At 39.5% G+C, this 20,907-nt stretch overlaps 1 protein-coding gene across 3 annotated transcripts in view; it reads left to right on the top strand.

Annotated features, from left to right (window-relative positions):
• Positions 1-20,907, top strand: part of ATP8B4 (ATPase phospholipid transporting 8B4 (putative)) — a 257,660-nt gene that overhangs the window by 215,106 nt on the left and 21,647 nt on the right. For 2 of the 3 annotated variants that reach the window (XM_038009971.2, XM_073012166.1), the window contains 3 exons: positions 861-1,008; positions 3,865-4,048; positions 4,600-4,823. In XM_038009971.2, coding sequence (XP_037865899.2) covers positions 861-1,008; positions 3,865-4,048; positions 4,600-4,823 — 556 coding nt within the window. The remainder of the gene's footprint in view (positions 1-860; positions 1,009-3,864; positions 4,049-4,599; positions 4,824-20,907) is intronic. The other variant, XM_073012167.1, reaches the window with a different exon arrangement.

The following is a 20,907-nucleotide window of genomic DNA, read 5'->3' as shown; positions in this document are numbered from 1 at the left end:
GAGGAAATTCCCTTCCTTTAAAGGCATCATCTTTCCATTTTGGAGAGAACAGTAGAATGCCACTTCTAAGGGTGCTCTGTCACCCTACAATCTTCCTCTTAGATGGCAGAGATGCATGGGATGTGGGCAGGATTGTTTTATAGCTACTGCTAATTAGATCTGGAGCATTTGGAGGGCGTTTCCATTTGGAACAAGCCTCTATACTTTGGTGTCTAGTTTTTCTCCTAGAAGATTTATTATATTTTTTAAGCTAATGAGTACATTTTTTGCTTAAAATGTTCTATTCTATTATAATGGCTATGCCCATTCAGTAAGTACCATCATTTTTTTTCTTGTTAAAATTTTTTAAAAATATATTTCTCAGAGGACCGCTATTTTAAGCTGGATCATATTACATTGTACCTCGAATTGATGAATTTATTTTATAGATAGATGCCCTGGAATTCCTAGAAGATTTCATCAATTGTCTTTAGTCTTGTGCTTTCCATTATTTAACAGTATTGCATGTCAGACAGTGGTTCTTAAGTCCTTGAAGCTCAGACAATCTTAAGTACCAAATCTATCAAGATCCCCTAGTTCAAACGCAGCTCAAGATGGTGATTTAGCTTTTAGGTAATTTGAAACGTTTAAGATGATTGTGTTTTCACTATGTTTACTCTCCTACATACTGGAATTTGGAAATTTGCTATGGTATTCCCATCACAAAGAATTATCCAGCTTGCTTACTGAAACTGGGTCTTATGCCATATTCTGTCTGAATAGTGGTGAAATAAATTTACCTCTAGGCGAGTTTCTTGTTAGAGTTAGTAGGTATGCTCTGTATGCTTTGTTATGTTTCACTTTTCACCCTCTCCTTTAAGGAAAGCAAAAGAAAATTTGTCTGGACAAAACAGAAATGTTTCCAACGGCCATGTAGTTTGTGAAAAAAAGCAGCAGCTGGAGTTGGATTCTATTGTAGAAGAAACTGTAACAGGAGATTATGCCTTAATCATAAATGGCCACAGTTTGGTGAGTTTGCCTAAGGTTTTTGTCCTTTCTTTTTCTTCACCGCAGTAATCATCTCTTTTGTGCTATCGTAATGAGACCTCCTTTGTCTTTTCCAGACAAATGTCACTACTAAATACAGGGCATACACGATGATTTCCTGATTGCAAAAGGAAAGGAAACTTCTAATCTATATCTCATACATTATTGTTTGGATCACCACAGTGAAGGGGAGGCTCCAAATAAATGCTAAATTCACAGAATATCAATCTTGTCTAAATGACTGTAGACCACTTAGCAGTATTATTTAAGTGCCTTTCTAGAGGGGAGTGTTACAGCTCACTGTTACTTAATTAAAATAATGCAACTGGGTGGATGTATTATAATTATTGCTCTTACTAATGTTTGTGACTTGTGGAGCACAACCTGACCTTCGTGTAATTACTATACCAAATTATTGCCATTAAGATACCTCTAGTGGTTTTTCTAAATAGCAGCATTTTACAGCAATGCCAAACAATTTGCTTTGATTAGGAAATCTGGTTCTTGTCCTAATAGAATGAACTTGCATTGTACTTTTAATGTAGTTCAGATTCCAAATCTTGAACAAACATGAAAATACTCTTCTGAGTTTCTAATTTAAAATACAAAAGCTCCAATTACACACCAGTGAAATTATAATTTATATGCACAAAGAATTAATCTCACATCTTTCTCTGGCTTTGATGATCATTTTTCACTTTGGAGTTTGGAAAATAAATATATCTTCTTGTAGACAGTTTCTTAGAGGACAAAAGAAGTTGGATATGAGGATATTGTGTTTTCTCCCTTGCGATCAGCTGTCTGTTGTTAGCTCTTAGTGCTTAGAGCATTATCCAGCTGGATTCCAGACATAATGATGTGTTGCCTTCTACACCATGGAAAGTTACAGAGCTCAGCTGCAGGCCAAACTCAGTTGAAAGTTTGTCCAAATGACACAAAATTCTCTTTTGCACAGAATAACAGTAACTGAAAATTATGACTGTCATCTGGGTCTTAAAGCTGGTGGCCCCCAAGCTGAATTGCCCAGAGACCACAATATAGAAAGGGGACCTTATGAGTTATACTTTGACTTTCTCTCAGGCTCAAAGGATCCAATGTGTGGTGGCATTAGAGTACTCAGGTGAAAATTTATACCATTTTCTCTCTCTGTCTCTAAGTGCATTGAAAGAAGGAGATAAGATAGATGCTCTTCAAGAACCCTGTCTGCTTCAAAGCCTGAAACTCATGGAACCATGAAATGTCATTTTTAATTTAAGGAGACTTGACTATGTTTTTGCTAGTATGGTCAGAAATCTTTTTTTTTTTTTTTTTTCCTAAATCATGATTCTAATTTGCTTAAATCCTGATGTTTTGCAGAATGTAATTGGGCCTTTGTTTTTGCTCAGAGTCCTAGCATAGTTTTTCACTTGCTGATAATAAAAAAAGAGAGAGAGAGAGAAAGAGAGGGGGAGGGGGAGAGAAAGAGACCATTCTAGGCAAGACAGGCAGTTATCTGTTTTCTCTTTCAGAAAGAGTGATAATATTTGAAAATGCCAACTCACAATTTCACCTAGGGATTATAGGTTTGAACATGAGAATTTTCTGTGTTCATGAAAAACATAACTCAGTGAGTTATGTTTTTATACTCATTTACCGGTCCAGCCATTCATCCACTGGCATTTTTATTAAGCCTGCCCAGTTCACAGTGCTGAAGTCTGAGGATAAGATTGTGACTAGAACATGGTTCTTGTTTTAGGGAATGCTGTCTAGTGGATGAGATAATCACACAGTGGTATGACAAATACTGTAAAAGAGGAATGAACACAATGCTTTGAGAGCACAGAGGGAGACAAATTTACTTCCTTGTGGGAGAATCAGGGAAGACTTCCTGGAGAGAGTGATATTTTCAAGGAGAGGTAATGGCAAGTACAAAGGCACAGAGGCAAGAAAGAGCCCATTCAATCATGAGGAACAAGCAATTTGGCATGATGGGAAAAAAGTGTAGACTTAAAGGTGATGCTAGAAGATAAAACTCAAAAGGAACACGGGGGCCAGGTTGTGATGGGCTGTGAATGTCTTGCTAAAGATTCACGCAAAGATACTGATGACTCAAAGTGTAAGTGGATTTCTGTTTCCTCTTAATGTGTTTATTAAAGAATTTACAGTAAAACATTTTCTAGGAAAAAAATTGCACAGTTAATTGGAAGGGATTGTGCTATCTTTTTTAGTAATTTCTTGGCATATCTAAAGGCTCTTATGCATTTGGATAGGAGCAAGAGTAGAAACGGTTGAGGAACCCTGTCTGTGACACAGCTTGCATGCCCCTCTTTTGCACAGGCCTCTCTGGGTTTCAGTCATTATGTTCTTCAAGGGACAATCCCCAGATCATCTGCTTTTCATCCTGCCTGCACATTAATAATCACAACAACAAACTAAATATACAAAACAACAATGCAAAGAAACAAAAAGCCCATCACATAGAATAAACAAATCATCATCATTTGTAGTTCATTCTAAACTTGGTGAGCTGGTAGATAGGTTCTGTCTTTTGTTTTCAGCAATTTTAATGGTTTCTAGAACTTCTCCAGCATTTAACTCTCTCTCTCCAGTGCAGCACTATATCAAGGAAGACATATAAATGGCAGTTTCTTTTATTTTTATTTTGAAATTTGTTAGTAGTATTTTTAAATTCGCTTGGTAGGAGTTCAACACTTATTTCTTTAGTTTTTGTTGCTTGTGTGATTCTGAATCAACAATGACTTTTTGAAGTGAATGAAACAGTTTAGCAAACAAATCAGTTGAGAAACAAGACATTTATTGTTTCCTGTTCTTTTTTGAATTTTATTTTTAATCACACAGGCTCATGCCCTAGAAAGTGATGTCAAGAATGATCTCCTAGAACTTGCTTGCATGTGTAAGACTGTAGTTTGCTGCAGGGTCACTCCACTCCAGAAAGCCCAAGTGGTAGAGCTGGTGAAGAAGTACAGAAATGCTGTTACTTTGGCCATTGGTGATGGAGCCAATGATGTCAGCATGATTAAAAGTAAGAGGATATTTGCTCAATGGGGTATGCTGCATACATGGGGTCCTCAGTTTCAGTGTTTGGCAATATATAATCACTAGATTGCATTAAAATTTAATTTTGCCAGTGATTCTAAAATGAATGATACTTCTGGGTCCAATGCTACCACCATTATTAGCATTCATAACAAAATTTCTTTGTCTTTAAATAAACCATTTGTGTATTTTTAGGCTAGAAAAGGACGTCATTCACCTTATACTATTTGAGGAAGTAAGTAGGTACAGTGCAGAGGAAAGAACACCAGGCCCACATTTGTAATATGTGACTTTAACCCCATCTTTGCCACTTAAAATTGTAAAAACTTCTGTAAGTCACTGAACTTTTCTGAGCCTGGCTTCCTCTTTTGTAAAACTAAGATAAATACCTATCATAAGCGTTTCATGAGGTAATACATGTGAAAATTTGTAATTGCAATGGCTGCAAGTTTTCCATAAATAAAAGAGGAATGACAAGTTTCTGAAAGAGATCGTGGCTTTGTTTTGGGAATGACAGTGTTCCTCTTTCCCTTGTAGGTGCTCACATTGGTGTTGGCATCAGCGGCCAGGAAGGCTTGCAAGCCGTCTTAGCCAGCGACTATTCCTTCGCACAGTTTAGATATCTCCAAAGGCTTCTCCTCGTTCATGGAAGGTGGTCTTATTTCCGAATGTGCAAATTCTTATGCTATTTCTTCTATAAGAATTTTGCATTTACACTTGTGCATTTCTGGTTTGGTTTCTTCTGTGGTTTCTCAGCTCAGGTTGGTAAAAAGCATATATATATATTTTTTTCATATGATATTACAAATGACTCTTCTTCATAGCTCGTTACTAATAATAATAAATTGAGAGTTTTTAATGACTGAGTCAAGTGACAGTATGACAATTAGGTAATTGATAGTTGACTTGAGCTTCGCACCCAAGAAGAATATGTATCTAGCTGGAAATTTATTTATTTATTTTCTTATTTAGATAGTCAACCAGTGAGTACTCCTTCCGTGCATACTTTAGTTTTTGTTGAAATGTTTTTGGTATGATGACAGGTAAGCTTGTAGAGTTTTAATTTAGAACAGAAGTCTGCGAATCACTAATAAGAAATGTTGAGGTATCTTTACTGGGAAGATGGTTTCTTATCTAACACACTAAATGTATCTGGGATGAGGGTAAATGTGTTTTATATTAGGGAGAAGTAATTGGTAGTCTGACACCAAAGTTGTTTAGACAGCAATTCATCAGCTAAAAGTTGATCTATAGATAATACTGGTAGGAAGAAAGCAAAATTAGCAAATTTATAAATTAGGATTCTGTTTTTATGACTTCTTATACATTTTAAAGGATAGTTATTTAGCCACACATCTTCAATATCAGAAAAGTTTTGACCCAATGAATCAACTGTAAAATATAATGTCTATATCATCTAAATATACTTATAAATTTTAAAAAAGTTTTACCAAAAACTTAAATGTAGATATGGCATTGACATTTTGAACAACACAAGAAAAAGATTGTCCTTGAGAATGAAATGGTAACCATAACTCTCAGAGATTTATCCAGTTGTTCTTCCCTTCTTTGGGTTTTATCAATGACACTGGATTCAACGATATGCATGAAGGTGATTTTTTAAAAAATCATTTTATTCCAAAAAGACTGAATATAAATGAAATCTTGGCATCTTCTGTTCTCTTACATGTACTGAGGGAGATTAGTGAATTCCTTTTTACAATGAAAATACGTTTTCAATATTTTTCCCTTTTTCTGGGAAGTTGAGATTCCTTAAAGTGAGGCACATCTGTTCCCATTCCTAATTTTCTGTTTTTTAGGATAACATGCCCCAAACTAAGAGTAGATTATGTTGATATTTTTGCCTTTTTTTTTTTGTTAATCTCTTGACAGTTGAAGTAAAGCAGAGTCTTGATTTTAGCCACTCAGAATTAGAACTTATCTTAGTGCTACTTCAGAGCAGGCATGGGGCTGGGGGTATTTACATGCTCGTAATTCCTCCTTTGTCCAACAAAGACAAGCATGGGAATGTGGCCTGTGGCTTCCTAGTCTGTTGATTTTCCTTCCACATAAGAACAAAGCAAGACCATCTGCTAATGGGTGTTTCTAAGAGATCTAATTTTCATATTCCAAAGGCTTAAGGCTGAAGAATCTCAAGACTATGAAGGGACAAACCCCATTTAAACCTCTTAGAACACAGAAGAGTAGTCAATGATTTGTATGTGCAGACGCACTAAGCTTGAATAGGCAACTGTTCCTCTAAGTTGTCTGTTAAAACTGTGAAGTCGAAACTAATGTTCAGTGACTTCTAACTTCTACATTTAGGTTATTTTCTGGGTTCTGATAAAATTGGTCAGAGCCAGATGTTAAGCAACTAGAATTTTTATTCTTTCATCGGTATTTGCATTTTAAAAGAGCAAGGGAGAATAATAATTGCCCCAAAGACATGAGCAGCTTGATGGTTGAACCCAGCCGTAAGGCACACCACCTGTCTGTGATTAGGTTTCTGAAATGTTTGATTTAACAAACATGTTTATTTTCTGTGTCCCTTTCTTTCCCTTTTGTTGTTTTACACTGAAAGCTCTAGTTAATTGCACAATCTTCGTTTTGAATCCATTGTTAGTCCCCATTGACCATCTGTGTTCTTTCCTAAGCCGGTGAAGTGGGCTGGACCAGTGGTTCTCAAGCTTTAGCGCGCATGGGAACCACATGGAGGGCTGGTTAAAGCACTGCCCGCTGGGCTCTAGACCCTAGAACTGTACTTTGAGAACCACTGGGCTAGAAAACCTAGAAGAATATCCCAAGTTCTGCTTCCTTGAACACAGACCAGAGTAAAGTCCAATCTGCTGACCTTTTGTTTTGTCCACAACATTAGACCCTATTCACCTTTTCAAAAGCAGAGGGGCCAGTTAAGCAAACAGCTGATCTCCCCCAGTTGAATTTTTCCAGAGGATTTAAAATCCTTTCAGCCCTCTTGCCAGGTCACTGTCGCTGAAGCATATTTTACCTGCAGTAAGACAGGGCAAGGTGGACAAAAGATGTCTGTTCAGGGTACAGGATTTCTTTCCCCAGTTTAGCCAGTCTATTATGAACTCACCTAGCTTAACCATTAGCTGCTTGAGGAAAAGAAGTACATCTAACTCATCAATACATCTATAATAAAATCTTGAATGTTACCTGCCATATAGAAGGCCTTCTAGTCATTTCATGTTGTTGGGTGTTTCTATAGCCCTTTCCCATGCTTGAGGCAGTTGCAGCAAAGAGAGCCATTCCGACATGCCTACAGTCACTCACACAGTTGCCACTTACTCTACCCACCCCAGGGGCCATCCCTGCAGGCTCTGGATCTGGTCTGTGTAAACGTGTGCAGCCTGACCATCACTGTGGCAAAGGGGCTCAGGGTCTTAAGATCTAAATGTGGTTATGGAACTGATTTCAGAATGTAGAATGCTGTTTTTCTCCGTTGTGTTAATATTAATATGATACAATAGTTAATTGGGCTACGGATGATACATTTCTTAGTTATTTATACATCCTTTCATTCTAGGAAAGACATAGAGTGGATTTTCCAGGTGTTTTGGCTGGTTCTTGGCTGATTTAAATAGGGCAGGATATATTTTTTTAGGCAGAGGAGGAATCACCATAGAAAAATAATTGGGCCTCTGAATAGGAGTCCTGGACTGCTATCTACTTTGCCGTAATTTGTATGATGACCTTATCAAACTGAGACCTAAGCTTATACTGGAAAGGATACTTTGGTCCCACTATTTAAGGATTTCACTCATTTAATAAATATTCACTAAGCCTTTGCTATGTGTCAGGCCGTGGTGCCTCCCGGACCTTATGTCCTGGGTATGTTAAAAAGTGTGCTCTTGATGGGCATGACGAAGTGTGATCTCACAAATTTTAGTAGCTATTCATGTTGTGGAAGGCTTAAGGTTTTATTTCCACACTTGTCAGAGAAATAGATGGGCTTTCCAGGAGAGTGACAAGTAGCAATTGCTTATCACCTGCTGGAGAGGACAGCCAGTCAGTGACAGTACCCACGTAGTGGCATCAATGTTGTGGGGTCAGCTTCTTTGTAGAATCATGATATTGTTGACACTAACAAGTAGGGATACAAACAAGTCATAATTATAGCTAACATTTAAATAGTACTTACTTTGCTTCAGGCATTGTCTAAATGTTTTACCTGTATTAGCTCAATAGTTACAATAACCATATGAAGTAGGTTTTACAATCATGGTCTATATTAGCTTAATTATGGTAAAAAACACATAACATAAAATTTACCAACTTAACGATTTTTAAGTGTAGAGTTCGGTAGTGCTAAGTAGGTACACATTGTTGTGCAACAGATCTCTAAAATTTTTTCATTCTGCAAAGCTGAAACTTTATGTCCACTGAATAACAATTCTCCATTTCTCCTAGTCCCTGGCAACCACCATTCGACTTTCTTTTTCTATGAGTTTTACTACTTTAATTACCTCATATAAATGGAATCATATAGTATTTGTCTTTTTGTGACATGCTTTTGTCATTAGCATTTAGCATAATGTCCTCAAGATTCATCCATGTTGTAGCATGTGGCAGTATTTCTCTTCTTTTTAAGGCTGAATTGCGTTACATTGCATGTATATACTACATTTTGTTTATCCATGTATGCATCTATGGACATTTGGGTTGTTTTCACCTCTTAGTCTGTATCAGTTCTTTGTTCAATATTTTCTAAATAATATTTGGGAGTTCTACTGTCCAGTAAATTCTATTTCTTCCCACTTTCACCTCCCCATCTTCTCTCTTCAGGCTTAAAAATTTACAATTCACATTAGTCTGTGAATTGTAGGCTCTGACAAGTCTGAATGTAAAGAAACACTACTATATTTGACTCCAGGATGCATATATATGTGTATTCTCACATCTGACATCTCTAAAACTTAGCTATGTCTTTACAGTCAAAAGTATATTACAATATCCTTTGATCTGGATTGAAGTCAGGTTTTCCAGAGAGCATTTGTGTGACTTCTTCCAGTTCCCTGTGGGCACTGCTGCCAGCCTAAGATCTTTCTCTTTCCATGTATTTTTTGAATTCAGATTGCAGATTCTAGTGATTAGCAGCTTGAGGTCCATGTTTTCAAGAGAGATTCTGTCTCTCCCTTTAGTTAGTGCAAAGCTGACACAGGCTAGTTTCCTTGCAGTCCCTTTCTGCACGAAGATTTCTCTTTTACACTGAGGTTGTAGCTCTTTGTTGCCCTACCTTTATGTAAATGTCAGATTCCCCATTTGGTCAAATTTTGGCATTGTTAATGGTATTTCTAACAATCAATCATGCTTTAGAGTCAGTGAGGTTTGGTATTATTACCCAAACTCATTTGGCATGGAATGCTGCTTTTTCTTTTGTGTGTGTGTGTTTTTGTTTTTGTTTTTGAGACAGAGTCTCACTCTGTCGCCCAGGCTGGAGTGCAGTGGTGTGATCTCGGCTCACTGCAAGCTCTGCCTCCCAGGTTCAAGCCATTCTCCTGCCTCAGCCTCCGGACTAGCTGGGACTACAGGCACCCACCACCATGCCTGGCTAATTTTTTTTTTTTTTTTTTTTAGTAGAGACGAGGTTTCACTGTGTTAGCCAGGATGGTCTCGATCTCATGACCTTGTAATCTGCCCGTCTTGGCCTCCCAAAGTGCTGTGATTACAAGCATGAGCCACCGTGCCTGGCTGGAATGCTGCTTTTTATAAGCAACACATATAATGTCCTGTAGAACAGGTGCCATATGGAACTCACTTTGGGAAATTCTGGAATAGATGCTTCTATAGCAACAATTTCAAAACTTGACATTGCCTTGCTATTTATCCCAGTTCTAGTGTTTTGAAAACAATAAGACGTACAAAGAGCAAAATGATGCCAAGAATATTGTCCCCATAGGAACAAGCTATTTATGTTTCTCCCTTTACAAAACCTTCCACTTTAATAATTAACTCTAGTCCAAGGGACAAAATACCCCTGTTTTATATACCAAAGTAAGGGTTTACATTTAAACTTCTGCAAAGTCTTTTCCATTATTCTCAAAGTTTTTTTCATATTATAAAAATATTTATATGTGAATATATCTCAACTTTTATGCTACTAAAATCATATTATTTTACAGCTTTCTTATTAAAAACACAACTTGTCACACTTTGAGAAAGTTTTCTTGATTTACATTCTTCAAACATGTTGTTTTTCTTAATGACATTCTGAAACACAGATTATAAATTATTTGACTATTCTGAGTCTCCAGACATTTAAGATTTTTTTTTTTTTTTTTTTTGTAGACGAGTCTTGCTCTGTTGCCAACCTGGAGTGCAGTGGTGCGATCTTGGCTCACTGCAACCTCCGCCTCCTGGGTTCAAGCGATTCTCCTGCCTCAGCCTCCTGAGTAGCTGGGATTACAGGCACGTGCCATCACACCCAACTAATTTTTGTATTTTTTAAGTAGAGGCAGAGTTTCACCATGTGGGCCAGGATAGTCTCAATCTTCTGACCTTGTGATCCACCTGTCTCGGCCCCTCAAAATGCTGGGATTACAGGCGTGAGCTACTGTGCTTGGCCCAAGATTTGTTTTTAATTTAATAATTTCTGTCTTCCTCATCTATGAGTCACATGACATTGTCAACTTGCTAATAGAAAGTCTTGCTTGCTATAAAGACAAAATAATGAAAAGGACAAACTCTTGCCCACCTGGAACTGGTTTTCTCATTGGGAAATAAAGAAGTGCATAAATAAGTCTAATAGAAATATTGTATTTAGTTGGATGCAGTGGCTCACGCCTGCAATCCTAGCACTTTGGGAGGCCCAGGTGGGCAGATCACTTGAGGTCAGGAGTTTGAGACCAGCCTAGCCAACATAGTGAAACTTCGTCTCTACCAAAAATACAAAAAATAGCCGGACATGGTGAAGCATGCCTGTAATCCCAGCTACTTAGGAGGCTGAGGCAGGAGAATCACTTGAACCTGGAAGGTGGAGGTTGCAGTGAGCCAAGATCACACCACTGCACTCCAGTCTGGGTGATGGAGCAAGACTCCATCTCAAAAAAACAAAAAACGAAAACAGAAAAAACAAAACAAAAAACAACTTGTATTTAAAGGTAATATGAGAGCATGGGGAAAGGAGAAATGTGTGAGGATCTAGGATGACTTAGGAGGATCTGGGATGACTTAAGCGCAATTAGTCTGAGATATTTTAAAAATTAAGTGGAGATCTGAAGGCCTGAAATTCTAGCTCCCTTCAGGGATTTGGGGCCTGATTTGCAGAAGGGTGTGAGACAATGGAGTAAAAGGAGGACATCCCTCCCCTCATACACTTTCCCACTGACCTGTAATTAGCTAAAATATTCTAATTTCTAAAATTGTATTTAACACCAACACATTCAGAAATACCTTTCAAAAATTGCATGGCATTGAAGGGGGAGCTTACTTAGCAGTGTTGTCTACAGCGAGAAGCCTGTTCTAGAGCAGGTGTTCTACCACTATAAAGATGGAAACTCCGGTGTTCCTCAGCCTCACCCCACATGGGAGTGCCCTGGCATGTTAGCGGTGCTGAAGACTGGCTGTGTAGGTGACTTGGATTTGGAATTGGGATGGGCAGGGATCATTGTCTCTTTTCCATTCCCTGTTTTTCCCTGGAAGGGCCTGATTAGCAACAGGTTTAACTGAAAAATGTTTTGGCTTTTTTTAGTCCTGTTTTTCTAACGACAATATGCTGTAAATGAGGCAAGTGAAAAGAAAACAACATATTTGTAAGAACATTAGTCCACAGAGAATGAGAATTTTTGAATGGGGGACAATTTCGCCATCATACTCTCTCACTCCCCGTGAAGATCACCCAACATGTGGCTTTGGCCTCCAACACCATGTGGCGGGTGATGAGGCTTTCTTAGCCCTTAAAGCCCCTTAGATAGCCACGTACTTCCAGTCTTTTAAAGAAAGTCAGCTGTCTGAGGTCTTCCCACTCCCTGCCACCCCTCTCCTAAACTGCTTTAACAGAATTGAAAGCTCCATAGTGAAATGGAGCCAGTAGTAATAACAACTCCAAGGCCTGGCAGAGTTGGTAATAGCTGGCATCTCTTTAGAGGCCATTCCCGGGTAGGCCCAATCTTCTGTCACTTTCTCTGTCCAGTGCAGTGAGAGTTGCACACATATTCTCCAATGCAGAACCTATGGTCTGAATGCTTGTTCATTTACCAACAATAAACTGGGTGCCAGTTTAGGACCAGGTCCACTGATGCCCCCCGCAAGGAACAACAGAGTGAATCAAAGGGATGCTGTTCCTGCCCTCAAGGAACCTACAGTCTGGGAAAGATTTTATTTTCATAAATGCGAAACAAATGTTGAATAACCCCATAATCTCCTTTCTCTTATTTCTCTACCAAAAGTTTCTTTTGGAATAAATTTACTATGGATAAGCCATGTCTTGGGGCCAACCCTGCCAAATCCCAGCATCATTCATAAGCACCTAAATATTCTTCCCTGTATCTCTCAGCAGATTGTTTGGAAGTAATCCTTTATTCAGCTGAAAACATCTGACCAAATGTAAACAGATTGTGTTTTTTAAGACACAATGTTGACTTTCTAAAACACCAGTTTAATTATTTAATGAAGTGACATGTGCTATTTCTTTACTACATCAGTCTGTCTTTGGTGCCTGGTGGATTTTATCCAGGCAATTATTCTCTGATGAGAGCTCCAGTAGATTCCAGCCAGTGCCCCATCCTGGTAGGTGGGCTGGGGCAGATGTGTAGGCAAATCCAGCTGTGGTGTGCAAGGCTTCAAGAGAGCAGATGGGTGGGAGCATCACTGCCTGTGGGATGGTGGCACTTAGGACATCTGTGATGGATGGTCTTGTGATGTAGGCTGGGTTGTAGTTGGTTTATGGACTTTCCTCTGGTTAACTTCAGTACGCTGCTTATGTTGTGATTGGCTTGGAATGTACAGTGAAAAGAACCCACAGACCAGACACCCTTTTGTTTCCTATATTGGGTGGAATTTCCTGGGAGAAGAAGTGGGAACAAAGAACAAAAAGTATGTATCTTGTTGAAACCTAGAATCTTTACTCTGGCAGAGAATTTCAGAGATACTGAGTCCAGTCCCTCGTTTTACAGAGGAGGAGCCCGATCCCCTCAGGAGCTGAGGATCAGCGGTAGGCAAGGCTAGGACCGGAACCAAGTCTTCTGGCTCACACTTCAGTGCTCTGCCTACTCTACCTGACGATAAGTGACCTCTTGGGTTGTCATAAATTTAGAAAAGCTAATGGCTATATCCTTTTTTTTTTTTTTTTTTTTTTTTTTTTTTTTTTTTTTAAAAAAACTGTCTTCCCTAAACCCCTAATCAGCAAATGTTTCCTTTATTTGGAATCTAAAGGAGAAACATCCAGAAACACTCAGTTCGATATGACTATGTGGAGGAAATGAGCCCTCTATTGAAAGAGACCTCATGTCTTGTGCGGAGTGTCATAGCTTAGCGCTGTGGGAGGGGCGGGCCTGTCCGTAGGCAAACTGTTTTGTAGAATCATCTGGAAGCTTGAGGACACCTTCTGCTGGCAAATGCTCCAACTCAACTGCCACTGAGAAACAAATTAAATTAAATTTGTTCTAATGAGATTTCCAGCCAGATTTTTGGACCAGAGACATTTGGATAAAGGAGACTAAGTCTCTAAACTGAATCATGGGTGCCTTTTAAGGACATGCCTTACCCAATCTATTATTGAAACTCATATGAGTTTTGTGGAGTTCACTGTGGGTTTGGAGTCACTATTTATACCTGTAACTTATTTTAAAAGCACCCTATGCCCTCAGGACTTTTCATAAAGAGGAACTGTCCCCCACCAAGGATACGGCTAAATTAAAAAAAAATTGGTTGAGGTCCTATTTAGAAAATTCATGCTCAAAACTATGCAACTACTGGTACTGTGTACTTGTGGGATGATATTGTCTGATAACAATTTATCATTGTCAGTGAGATACAGGGCTGTGTATGTTTTTTTTTTTTTTTTCTTCAATTCTACTGTGATATGGAAGCAATTATCTTGTCAAGGCTGGAAAAACTTTAGTTCTGTCAAACAGTATAATAAAACAACAAAAAGTTTGGAAAGTGACATGAAAGAGCGCGACTAATCTTAAGGCTTTGATGACTTCATGGATTTGGTTACCTGTGAGCCCATCTCCACCTGGCATGGCAGCTCTGCTCCCCCTCACCTTCCAGATGTGCTCTGGGGAAAGTCCAGAACTGGACGAGTGTTCAGGCCTGGGTCACTCCTCCTGGATGCCGCGAGCTGGTTTTTACTAATTACACAAATCAGTAACAGATGTGCTGAGGCTAAGCGCCTCGTATTTATTCCACAGTGTTTTCTTTAAATGACAAATGTTTTTTAAGGCCCCCAAATGGTCATTAGATAGGTTTTCTCTGCAACACATAGGAAAAGGGGGATATATATCTCCAAAGAGGTAGTAAGTTCATCTTGTTATTTGAACAAGGAGCTCGGCCAGTGGTCGAGCAGAAAGAGCAGAAAGCCTTTTGTAGCTGTTTAAGAACTTTATTAAGGTTTATTTAAATGTGTCATTCTATAAATCACAGGTTTTGTGTTCTCCAAGCTGTTTTTAGATTGTAATTTGTAGCTCGAGTATTTTTAACTTTATAAAATGGTTGATAAGGCTGATAAATTGCTCCCATAAAGAAGGGAGCAAGGAGAAGCTTTCCTTAAATAGAAAAACAGTGAAGTTGGAAAAATGAACTCTCCTCCCTCTTTTTTTTCTGATCTGTGAAGAGACACTTATAGGATTTTAAACAGACCTGTGACATCTTGTAGTAGCATGGCTTTTCTCTCTTGTTCAGAATATTGGAGATAGGGAACAAATATTTCGGAGGCAGAGGTGGCGTGGCTTCCCCTGTGAGTACAGGTGCCCTAGGGAAAAGAGTTTTTTGTGGGACTCCTTTCATAGAAACAATTTGAGTCACCCAAAATCAAAGTGTCAGCCTAGAAATCTGAAAATAATCCTCACCCCTCAACCCCCACCCTCCCCTCTCTTCAGGGCATCTGGTCAACCTGTATTGGGTAGATTGGGAAGGAAGAAGAGGTGGTAAAATGCCTGAGCATGCTCGGAAGGGGAGAAACAGGGAGGTTGATCGGGGCTCGAGTGCACCTCTCAGCTAGTCCTAGTCACCAGAAGGGGGACTTAAATTTTTTCCAAGGGGATTTAAGGACCGCAAGAAGAAGTGGGGCATTTACTAGAATAGCTATTTGAATAGCTGCAGATCTCTTGCAAGGATTCTTGAACAGAAACCTGTTTTAGAAGAAACATTGCTTGACCGGGACCAGTGGTTTATGCTTGTAATCCCAGCACTTTGGGAGGCCGAGGCAGGTGGATCACCTGAGGTCTGGAGTTCAAGACCAGCCTGGCCACATGGTGAAAGCCCATCTCTACTAAAAATACAAAAATTAGCCAGGCATGGTGGCAGGCGCCTGTCATCCCAGCTACTTGGGAGGCTGAGGCAGGAGAATTGCTTGAATCCGGGGGGCGGAGGTTGCAGTGAGCCGAGATCATGCCACTTCACTCCAGCCTGGGCAAAAGAGCGAAACTCCGTCTCAAAAAAAATTTTTTTTTTGCTTGTAGCCTTAATTTCTGTGAAAGACCCTGAAGTCTAAACTGTGCTAAGCCAATGCCCATAACTGGCAAATTTGGTTTCTAAGGTAAAGGACTCAGGTTAACACGTTTTGTTAGCTCCTGAGATAAAAACCATAATTAGAGTGAACAGTGATTGATATAATTAAGTATTCATGAAGAAAGTAATTGTACCAAGGTACTAATTTTTCTTTAAATCTTATTCTGATGTTATATTGATCTCATGGCTACCATAGTTTATTATAGAAATAAATATCTACGGTTAATTGTCTCAATAAAGAATTCTATTTTTGTAAAAATATAATTAGCATGAAAATGTACCTTTTTATTTACTCATTAAACACATCGCTTGAAACTTGGATCCTTGCATGCTCCCCCTGTCCTCCCTCCTTTCTTCCTTCCATCATATGGTGCTCACTTATTGAGCACTGTCTTTCAGGTGCTGTAGTGGCATTTACCTCATTTCATCGAATACTTACAGCCTCCCTATAATCCTGATTATATAGCCGAGGAAACCAAGACTCAAAGAGATTTAGTATCCTACTCAAGTCCACACAGCTGTCTGCTGACTCCTTTACCCTTAAGACACCAGCTTCCTTTTATTGAGCAGGTGCTGAGTTTGGTTCTTGGCCCCCATAGGTGAGTTAAATTACCCGCTCTCAAGTAGCTCGCAGTCTCGTGAGACGGGGCTGGGAACCAGCATATAAATAATTGTAAGTCAGTAGTTAAGAAGCAGTGAGGTATGGGGGCATCATGGAACTACCGATGAGTGGTCTGGAAGCCACTCACGGAGGTAGGGAGTGGCCAGGGCTCAGAAAGGCTTCCTGGAAGACCTGCCCACCCCCCCGCCCCCATCCCATGCTGACCCTTCCAGGATCAAACATATTGAAGCAGATGAGAAGTAAGAGGATGGGCATCCCAGCAGAGGGGACAACAGGAGGAAAGTTCCAGAAGTGAAGCATAGCTTGGGCAGGAACACAAGCCGTCAGGTATTTGGGGAGTGATTTGATATGGTGTGTTGGAGAGAGGGAGAAATCTCAGATTTCTGATTTGGATGCTGGGGTGGATGTGATGGTATCAGATACTGGTATAGGGAACCCAGGAGGGGCAACTGGTTAAGGTAGTATGAGGATGAGCTCTCATCTTGATATATTGAGTTTGAATCTATGGTGCATATGTGGGAAAATGTCTAGTAGAAAGTTAAATATGTAGCATTTACTAAAAAGTTGTAAAATAATTAATTCAACAAGTATTTATAGAGCACTTATGGTCAACAAATATTTGTAGAGTATCTACCAATGGCTAGATCCTGCTCTGGGCATTAAAATTGTAGTTGTGAGTAAATTTCTGTTTTCATGGAGATTATATTCTAGTGGGATGAAGACAGATAATAAAGAAATCAGTAAGATAATATCAGAATTGTTAAGAAAGAACTTGGTAATGTAAAAGGTCTCATTGAGAGGGTGAGGTGACACTGGAACTGTGACCCAAGTGTTCAGAGGAAACTTCCATATGAATACCTTGGGATTAAAGTGTTCCAGGCAGAGGGCAAAGCCAATGCAAATGTCCTGAGGCAGGAATGAGCCGATTAAGTTGGAGAAAGCCCATCAGCGAAGCCTCAGCTAGGTGAGGGAGGGTGAGAACGTTGGGAGGTGAAGTTGAAGAGGCTGGCAGGCAGGGGACCAGGAAGGGCTCTCAGGACATGATGAATAGGGAGTCTGGATTCATTCCAAGTAAAATGGAAAGCTGTTAGAGGGTTTTAAGCCAGGTCAATGCTAATGTTGTTATTTTAAATCAGTGGTCCCCAATCTTTTTGGTACCAGGGGATGGTTTCATGGAAGACAATTTTCCACAGACGGGGGATGGTTTTGGGATGAGACTGTTCCACCTCAGATCATCAGGCATAGAACTGGCATGCACAGTTCACAATAGGGTTCGTGATCCTATGAGAATCTTATGCAGCTGCTCATCTGATAGGAGGTGGAGCTCAGGCTGGCTTGCCTGCCGCTCACCTGTTGTGCCGCAGGTGGTGACAGGCTATGGACTGTTATAGGCTGTTGGGGAGCCCTGTTTTAAATGCCAAAAAACAGCATATAAAATTGTGTTTATTGTATGCTTTCAATTATGTTAGACAAGGTGAGGGAAAAAGCCTTCAAGAAAACTTTTTTTTTTTTTTTGGAGACAGGGTTTCACTTCTGTCACCCAGGCTAGAGTGCAGTGGTGTGATCTCGGCTCACTGCAGCCTCTGCCTCCCACGTTCAAGTGATTCTCCTGCCTCAGCCTCCCTAGTAGCCAGGACCACAGGTGCACACCACCACGACCAGCCAATTTTTTGTATTTTTGGTAGAGAGGTTTTCACCACGTTGCCAAGGCTGGTCTTGAACTCCTGAGCTCAAGTGATCCACTAGGCTCGACCCCCCAAAGTGTTGAGATTACAGGTATGAGCCACCATGCCAGGCCAAGGAAACTTTCCAAATGACACCACTGATTGAGAGAGGTGGTTTCATGCAGTGGTCAATGTTGTGGGCACTAAAGTTCATAGGCTTGGAGTTGGCTCTGACACTTGCTTGGCTGACAGTTCTCAAACTTTGTGATCTCAGGACCCCACTATCAATATTTATCATCTTAGGAATGAAAATGAAGAAAAAAATCTAAACACTTTTATTAATTTGTTAAAAAATGGTGAACCCATGACACGTTTACAAAAGGAACATATTTTTAAGAAAAATGCTTATATTTTCTGAAACAAAAACAAGTTAATGGGAAGAATGCCATTGTTTCACACTTTTGTGAAACTAGTTAACATAATAGAAAACACCTGGGTTCTCATATACCTGCATTCAGCCAGCTGTGATGTCACATATCATATACACTCATGAGAGAATGGGGTGAAAGGGTAAATACATAACTTTTTGTATTATTCTGAAAATAGTTTTGACATTATGGATCCCCTAAAAGGTTCTGAACTACACTTGGAAAACCTTTTTTTCCCCTTTGGGTTTTTAAAAATATAATTAAAAAATTGTGGGTACATAGTAGGTGTATGTATTTATTAGGTACATGAGATATTTTGATACAGGCAGGCAATGTGAAATAAGCACATCCTGGAGAAAACCTTTGCATTTAAGGTATGACATTGAGCCATCTCCTAACCTTGATAGCCCTCAGTTTTCCCATTTATAAACTGAGAACTGTTAACAGTACCTACCTCATGGGGTTGTTAAAATTTAATGAGACGCTATATGTAAAGCACTTAAAATGGCACAGAGTAGATGTTTAGTAAATATCAGCTATTTTTTTCTTTTTGTTATTGTGACACTGATTTCTGAGAATTTGCAGAAACTCATTGAAACCTTATTCTGATTTTTCCTTCCTGTCCTCTCTTGCTCCAGTTGTGAAATGAGGCTTCAAATCTGAGTGCCAGTTGACAAATGCTGATAGTGGTCGAATAAGTGTAGCTTGTAATGCGAACCTGTTTGTGATGATGAGGGCACGCTATGCCAGACTCAGCTGTCCACAGTTGAGTATGCCATAATTTCTCAGATTCTTTCTCTCTTCTTAATAGCTGAAACTGTCAGATGCCATCATCAACGGGTTGAAGATTTGTGTCAGCTGCTCTGATTTAAAAAAAAAAAAAAAGAAAGTGAGTGTAATTCCCAATCTTGGTGTCACATTGGAATTACCTGGGAAAAATTTAAAATGACCAAAACTTAGATCCTTCTCCCAGAGATACTGATTTAACTGGCCTGGGGTGTGGCCTGGGCATCAGGATTTTTGGTATCTTCCTACTTTCTGAAGTCCCACTGGGCTATAACTATAAAATAAGGTCACATGTTTAATTTTTAATTTTTTTATTATTTGCAAAGTTTAACAAATATATTAAAAAGTATGTAAATATCAGCTTAAATTGTTATGAAATGAGCATCCATGTACCATGATCCACTGCGATAAATATAACATTTCCAAACATTCAAGAGCTCCCCGGTTTTTCCTTGAGACCTCTTTTCCAATCCTCTAGAGGTAACCATTACCCTGCCATCTTACAGTCACGTTTCTTCTGTTTTATAATTTTACTATATGATTAGGAGTTCCAGAACAACATAGGAGTAGATTTTCATACTTTCGCACTGTATTTAAATGCAATTATGCCTTTGTATCTGGCTTCTTTTGCTCAATATTATGTGTAGTTTTTATTCATTTATGTTTTTGGATATAGTTATAATTCTTTGCTTTTCATTATTCTACAGTATTCTGTTGTATCGATAGGTGATAATATCTTTATCCCATACTTGATGTTTGGGGACTATTACGACCAGTAGCTGCTATGAGTATTTTTATGTGTATCCTGCTGCACCAAGATAGACATTTGTGAACATATGTATCTAGAAGTAGGGTTGGACACATTCACTCATCAGAAGGGAGATACAGAGGCTGAGCTGCAGTTTTGGTAGACTCTTGAGGATAGATAGGAATTGGATACTGGCACCCTGTCACAACTGCTGCTCTGGGCTGGGACCCTGTAGGGTCACACTGCTCTGAACCATGTACCTTGGGAGTGTTGATTATCTACAGGGGGCAATTCACAGACTGAGCTGTGCCTTCAGTAGTTTCCTGGGCTGAAGGGAGAAGGTTCAGTGCCCATCAAGGGTAGAGATCATGATGAAACCCTTCCTACTCTGGGCTAGGACCCAAAGGCAGCCTCCCAGCAGTGAAGTCACAGACTCTGTCATAGCAGGATAGTTGGCTAACCCAGAAAATATCAGGCCTTCATTCTATCCTCAACAGCTGGTATAAGGAAATAAATATAGAGTCTGGAGAAGAATAGCATTATCCTAGGCCTTGAGATAGTTATTAAGTTCTAATTCCCTTTTTGATCTTGACCAGTCATTCCCCACTGTCTTGTTAGTTCACTGATACTTTGATGAAGAGGCTTTTGTTTTTTCTCAACTTTTTTCGTTATCTTCAGCAGGAGGTTTGGTATGAATCAATTATTGTGGTACGTGCCCCCTATCATGTACGATAAATTCAGGCTTCTTTCAGATACCTCTGCTAAATACCCAGGGGGGTTCCAGGGAGTGCCAGCCAGCTTTTCCAGTCTGTTCTCATGGTTGCGTGACTAGTGGACTACTGCCCTGCCCTTCTGCAAGTTCTCTCATGCCACGTTGAGTGCATTATCTTTCAGGTGGCTTCTGCT

The sequence above is a fragment of the Chlorocebus sabaeus genome, chromosome 26, assembly GCF_047675955.1.
Source record: "Chlorocebus sabaeus isolate Y175 chromosome 26, mChlSab1.0.hap1, whole genome shotgun sequence".
In the NCBI taxonomy this organism is placed as follows: Eukaryota; Metazoa; Chordata; class Mammalia; order Primates; family Cercopithecidae; genus Chlorocebus; species Chlorocebus sabaeus.
The sequence above is the reverse complement of the archived record's forward strand: the minus strand, read 5'-3'. Positions and strand labels throughout refer to the sequence as shown.